Source organism: Furipterus horrens, unplaced genomic scaffold (assembly GCF_987537825.1).
Source record: "Furipterus horrens unplaced genomic scaffold, mFurHor1.1.pri manual_scaffold_4, whole genome shotgun sequence".
Lineage (NCBI taxonomy): Eukaryota > Metazoa > Chordata > Mammalia > Chiroptera > Furipteridae > Furipterus > Furipterus horrens.
The window spans coordinates 89,713,860-89,719,859 of NW_028327174.1; the positions used below are offsets into that span (position 1 = coordinate 89,713,860).

At 37.3% G+C, this 6,000-nt stretch overlaps 1 protein-coding gene across 1 annotated transcript in view; it reads left to right on the forward strand.

The window, feature by feature from the left end:
- Nucleotides 1-5,793, forward strand: part of UBL3 (ubiquitin like 3) — a 66,070-nt gene extending 60,277 nt beyond the window's left edge. The window contains exons 4-5 of the mRNA XM_090273744.1: nt 3,523-3,600; nt 3,903-5,793. Coding sequence (XP_090129870.1) covers nt 3,523-3,600; nt 3,903-3,955 — 131 coding nt within the window. The 3' untranslated portion in view covers nt 3,956-5,793. The remainder of the gene's footprint in view (nt 1-3,522; nt 3,601-3,902) is intronic.
- Nucleotides 5,794-6,000: the final 207 nt, after the last annotated feature.

Here is a 6,000-nt window from a genome sequence, read left to right on the forward strand (position 1 = left end):
TGTTGATTTTGTCTGGATAATCTATCCATTGATGAAAGTGGGTGTTTCAGCCTCCTACTATTGTATTACTGCCAGTCTCTCCCTTTATGTCTGTTAATATTTGCTGTATGTATTTAGATGCTCCTTTGTTAGGTTCATAGATGTTTAAAAGTGTTATATCTTCTAATTAAATTTATCTATTATTGTGTCATACCCTTGTGTTTTGTTACAATGTTGGTTTTAAAGTCTTATTTAGTCTAAGTAAAGCTACTCCAGCTTTTTTTTTTTCATTTCCATTTGCATGGAATATCTTTTTTTTCATACACTTCCAGTCTGTGTGTGTCTTGAGATCTGAAGTGAGTCTCTTATAGGCAGCATATGTATGCGTCTTTTTTCTTATTCAGCCACCTGATGCCTTATGAATGAGCACTTAATCTGTTTACATTTAAAGTAATTACTGATAGATATGTACTTATTGTAATTTTAATTGTTTTCATGCTTACTTTATAAGTGGTTAGTTTACTACCTTTATTATGTTTGCCTCTACTAGTGAGATTTTCTTTTATTTCATGTATTTTCTTATTTCTAGTTTTGGCCTTTTCAGCTTAAAGAGCTCCCTTTAACATTTCTTGTAATGCCATTTTAGTGGTGATAAACTCCTTTAGCTTTTGCTTGTCTGAGAAACACTCTCTTTCAATTCTGAATGATAACCTTGCCTGGTAGAGTATTCTTGGTTATAGGTTTCCCCTTTCATCACATTGAATATATATCATGACACTACCTTCTGGCCAGCAAGATTTCTGTTGAAAAATCTGCTGACTGTCTTATGGGAGCTCCCTTGAAGGTAACTATCTTTCTCTTGTGGCTTTTAAGTCTATTTATCTTTAACTTTTAACCTTTTAATTATGATGTGTCTTGGTGTGGGCTTCTTTGGGTTCATCTTGTTTGGAACTCTCTCTGCCTTGTGGACTTGAATGTCTGTTTCCTTCACCAGGTTAGGAAAGTTTTCAGTCGTTGTTTCTGCAGATAGGTTTTCTGTCTCTTTCTCTCTCTTCTCCTTCTGAGACCCCTATGTGCAAATGTTAATGTGCTTGATGTTGTCCCACAGGTCTGTTATGCTATCCCTATTCTCTTATTTTTTTTTTTTCTTTTTGATCTTCCAATTGGGTGACTTCCACTATCCTCTCTTCCTGATCACTCATCCATTCTTCTGCATCATCCGATCTGCTATTGATTTCCTCTTAGTGTATTTTTTGTTTTATTTACTATATTCTTTAGTTCTGATAGGTACTTTTTACAATTTTTATCTTTTAGTTGATTTCACTTGTCCACAGAGTTTGATGAGCATCTTTATGACTGTTACTTTGAACTCTTTATCTAACTACCTCCATTTTGTTTAGTTCTTTTTCTGTTTTGTTTTGTTTTTTTGTTCGTTTTGTTTTTTAATTTATTTTTTGGTTGGTGTAGGGAACCACTCCTTGTAGTTTAGGGAATTGTAGCCCCGGCCTGAGCATGACTGCCGCTGGCATTCCAGATGTGCTTGTCTTTAAGTCTCAACATAAGGCTGCAGAGGAAACATAACCGAAAGCCACTCAGAAGGTTCCTGTGGGAATTGGATTTAAAGAATGCTTATTATGCTTTAGCACTTGCTCTGCTTTCTTTATAATACAACATAAACAATCTCTAGCAAGGAATGTATGAAACCTTGCACCTAATGCCAGTGTGGCATCAAGATGTTTGATAGACCCTGACACAGACTGGTCACTGTGCCCTCTGTACTAGTACATGTAATCTGTTACTGTCAACTGTAATCCTAATGCCTCCAAACTATTGATGATTCATGAGTCTTGACCTGGTATCTCTAGTGTGTATCCTCCTCAATAAACGGCATGAGGGATGAAGGTTTAGCTGCTTTTCTCCACTAGAAAGGCAGCCACCTTCCTTCCCCCAGACATAATGAAATATCCTGGGTAAAAGTTTGTTCCCCAGACATAATAAAGTGTCCTGGGTAAAAGTTTGTTCCGCCGTGGTCATGAAAACTCTGCTGGACAGAGCAGCTTCCAACCGAGCCTAGGGTGTGTGAGGTACATCCGCCTCAGTTTGGAATATGTTCTTTTGTCTCTTCATTTTGTCTGTCTCTATACATGAGGAAGATAAGCTGCATATCCGGTCCTGAAAAAGTGGCCTTATTGAGAAAATGTCCTGTGTGGTCCATGGGTGGAATCTCCCCTTGTCATCATAGCAGGTTGCTCTAGAGGTATTCCCTGTGTGGACTAGTGTGGCCTCTGGTTGTGATTGGATCACTGGCAGGTTAGGCTGGTCCCTGGCATCACTGGCTGTGAGGCCTGGCCGCAACTGTTGTGGGCATGTGCGTGTGCAGAGTAGCTCTTTAGTATGGCTGACTGCAAGGCCCAGCCTCAACTGTTGCAGACACTGTAGTGTGCTGTTGCCAACTGAGGCTACCCACTGAATGTGGCAGGGCAAGAGCCCCTTTTGAGGGGTAGGCAGCTGGGTAGGTTCTCAGAGAAACACCAGAGTGAGATGAACATTGTTAGCAAGGTTAATGGAGTTTCAGAAATGGCACCTGACAGCATCAGATCAGCTAAGTAGAAGGAGAGTAAAAAAAAGGGGGAGGGGGGCTAGGAGGAATGGCACCCACAAGTACTTCTGTCTCTGGAGATTCAAAGTTTCCACAGATCCCTGTCCACCTTCACATATGACCGAGTGCTACCTCTGCTCTGGTTTTCTGCAGCCCTTTGGCTCTCCCAGGCATAAGCCCTGCTGGTTTTCAAAGCCATATGTTATGGAGGCACCTCTTCCTGGTGCAGGTCCTCCAGGCTGGGGCTCAGACCCATCACTCTTCAGGGAGGGACCTCTTCAGTTAACAATATCCCTCCCACTTGGTGGGGAGTAGTGTAGGTCCTGACTAGATTGAGTCTGCCCTTCCTGTCTGTCTCAGTGTGGCTTTTCCTTTACATCCATAGTCGTAGAAAACCTGTTCTTCAGGCCATTCTTAGAAATAGCTGTTCTATATGTAGGTGTAGTTTTGATGTCAATGAGAGGAGGTTAGCTCATTATCTTCCTGCTCTGCCATCTTGAACCTGAAGCCAGGAGCCTTGCTCTTGAATGCCAGTTTAGCTTGTCTATAAAATATCATTCCTTGCGGTTGGTGCACTATCTCTGTAACAAACGTATCTCCAGATCACCAAGTTACTGCCCCCTGAAATAATTTTTTAAATGCCTTCTCTTTTTTCTTCTATAGGTTATTTCCAATATTAACCAATTATTTTCTCTTGTCCCCTTCCTTTATGGTATGGTGTATGTGTCAAGTTAATGCCAGAGCTGAATTTCAGAATTGTAAAAATTGTTTACAATAATATTAACCTGATTTCATCTTGTAAGAGATGCTATGTCTAGGAAGCAGTTCAATCTATTGAGGAAGTCATACAAAAAGCAATCAGTTTTTTAAATGGTTTCGGTTCTGGTTAGTGATTTCAATAGCTAGATATATGTGTAACAAATTGTCTTCTACTTTTTATACAGCACTAAAACTTCCTTTTGGTAAAACAACAGTGATGCATTTGGTGGCCAGAGAGACATTGCCAGAGCCAAACTCCCAAGGTAAGCCAGGCACTAGGGAAGGGCTTCTCTTGAGCCACAGAGACAAGCATTCGGAATTGGCTGTTTTTCTTAGAAAAGAATTTTAGGGAAAGGAAGTTTTCATAGTTTATGAATAGAGCTAGTTAAGCTAATAACCAGACAGTTTGGAAACAAACTAAAATTAAAAGCATTTATTAGAGCTTTTTAATTGAAAATATATAAACATTAAAAAAAAAAAACTGTTATTAAGCTTGGGTGCCCCACTTCCCCCCACCTCTAATTGGGACATTATTATAGACAAGGCTTTTCTTCATTTTCCCTAGGTCAGAGGAATCGTGAGAAGACTGGAGAGAGTAATTGCTGTGTAATCCTGTAAACACTGTCGATAAGTGTGATGTGATGTCGTCCTTGTCTTTCATGCTGCTGGGACAGAGGAGATGCAACATTGCTTCAGAAACCCTTGGAAAGTCTGCCTGTAAAGCCATGGAACTGAACGCTCACATGAACACTGTTATCTTCTCTCATGAAAGTCAAAAGAATCAGGAACATTTTCACTATGATTTTTATTACTAGTATTTTTGTTTATGTTGAGCAGTTTTAAAATATTGGTTTTTGATTGCAGTCATCTCCAGGGGAAAAGTTAACAAGTCACCTTTCATAGCAGAAACCATTTTCCTGCCACAAAAATTTTATCACCAGGACTAACAAATCAAGTGTTCCAAATACAGTCTGTACTAAAAAAGTTTGACTTTTTTTTTTCATCAGAATTTATAGCATAGTTTATGGTACATAGAAATAATCATGTACAATGCCACACTGGAAAACTCTCAGCAATTTATGAAGTTAATAAACTGGGCCAACTGGAGAGGAAAAAATGGAAAAGAAACCAAAATGTTGGGTAGATTGTCCCCAAGTCCCTGTGGTGGCTGCACTGGCACAGATTCTAAACTGAGTGTGACAATCTTCACTGCAGCAGTGGAGAAACAAATGTGCCTGTTGTTTGAAGCACTCAGAGGAGCGCTGATGAGCGAATTGTTTTCCTTTAACGCATGTACTCTTGAGTCGTAAGCAACCGAGTGCTTGTTCACACAGCACAAAAGGGGTGAGTGCGTTTCCTAGCCTTAATGTGGGAGGGGTAGGGAGTTCCAATCACTCATAGACTCTCATTATTGGGCAGAAATATTAGAAAACCTCATTTACTGTTCAATTTTATGTATTTGAATATCAGTAGACTGAATTTTTTCATAATTTTTGCTCATCTGTAATTGTGTCCAGTGTCACACTTATTCATTAGAGAGTTCAGCTGAATTCTTAAAATTAAAATTTCTCCATAATAACTGACTTGTTTCTTTATGTAGTTTGCATTTGGTATTAGTGCTTGCAATTAAAATAAATTCTTTTGTTTTAAATCAATAATTTAAAAATTGATATGCTAAAAACAATTTGCACAGCACTAAAGCATGAGCTAGTTTCATCTAAACTTGTAAAAATATAAGATTTTATATTTTTTCACTGGGAAGAAATTCTTCCTGGATGAAATTACAAATATGTGTAGACTATATTTAATAAAAGACTTATAAAATACCTAACTATAGAATTTAAATATAGATTGGCGTGTAGTATATAGAACAATATTCCATATAAATAACTTTAGCCTTTATAAAAATAAAGTTGCAGGCTGACATGTTCTGTATTTAAGTATGTGTCCACAGCCCTTACAAACATTGTTTGAAAGGTTTCAGATGGTCAGCTTTGTTTAAAGGTAATCAGGTTATTTTATCCATTGTTAATGCGTTTATGAAAAGGCTTTATATGCAGTAGATCTACAAAAATATTGTTCATACTGACAATTAAATTTGTATAGAGCAGAGTTTTAAAACTGAATGTAAATAGCACTAAACATTTTCTTTCTGCAACTTGTACTTATAAATTTTTTTCCTCTGTAAACTAAAAGAATTATAATGCATTTTGTTGGTCCTTTTAAAGGTCTTGATTGGGCCAATAATTGTTTAAGCACTGTCTTATTCATGTTACAATTGTTTTATACTTTTATTTCTTAATCTTTAAAAATTTGTTTAACATTCTCTTGTTAGTTTTGGGAGTTATTTACAATGTATCTTTGGTATTTAACCTGTTTAATTTGTGCACAGTCAAAACAATGGATAGAATTATGTAGTCTTTGTTATCACTAAAATGTTATATTCAAGAGGTGTTAAACATATGCTTTGTTGACTAGCTCAAACATGCGTTCTGTTATTGCTGACTAAAGAAGAATCTGGTATTTACTTATTTGGGCAATGAAGTCATTTACAGCTTGATTCTTTTGAAAAACTACTGGTAATTATTTTTAATCCCTATTTTAATTCTGCTTACTCTTGTGTTTTTCCATAGTTAAAGACTATCAGCAAATTGTGATTGAAT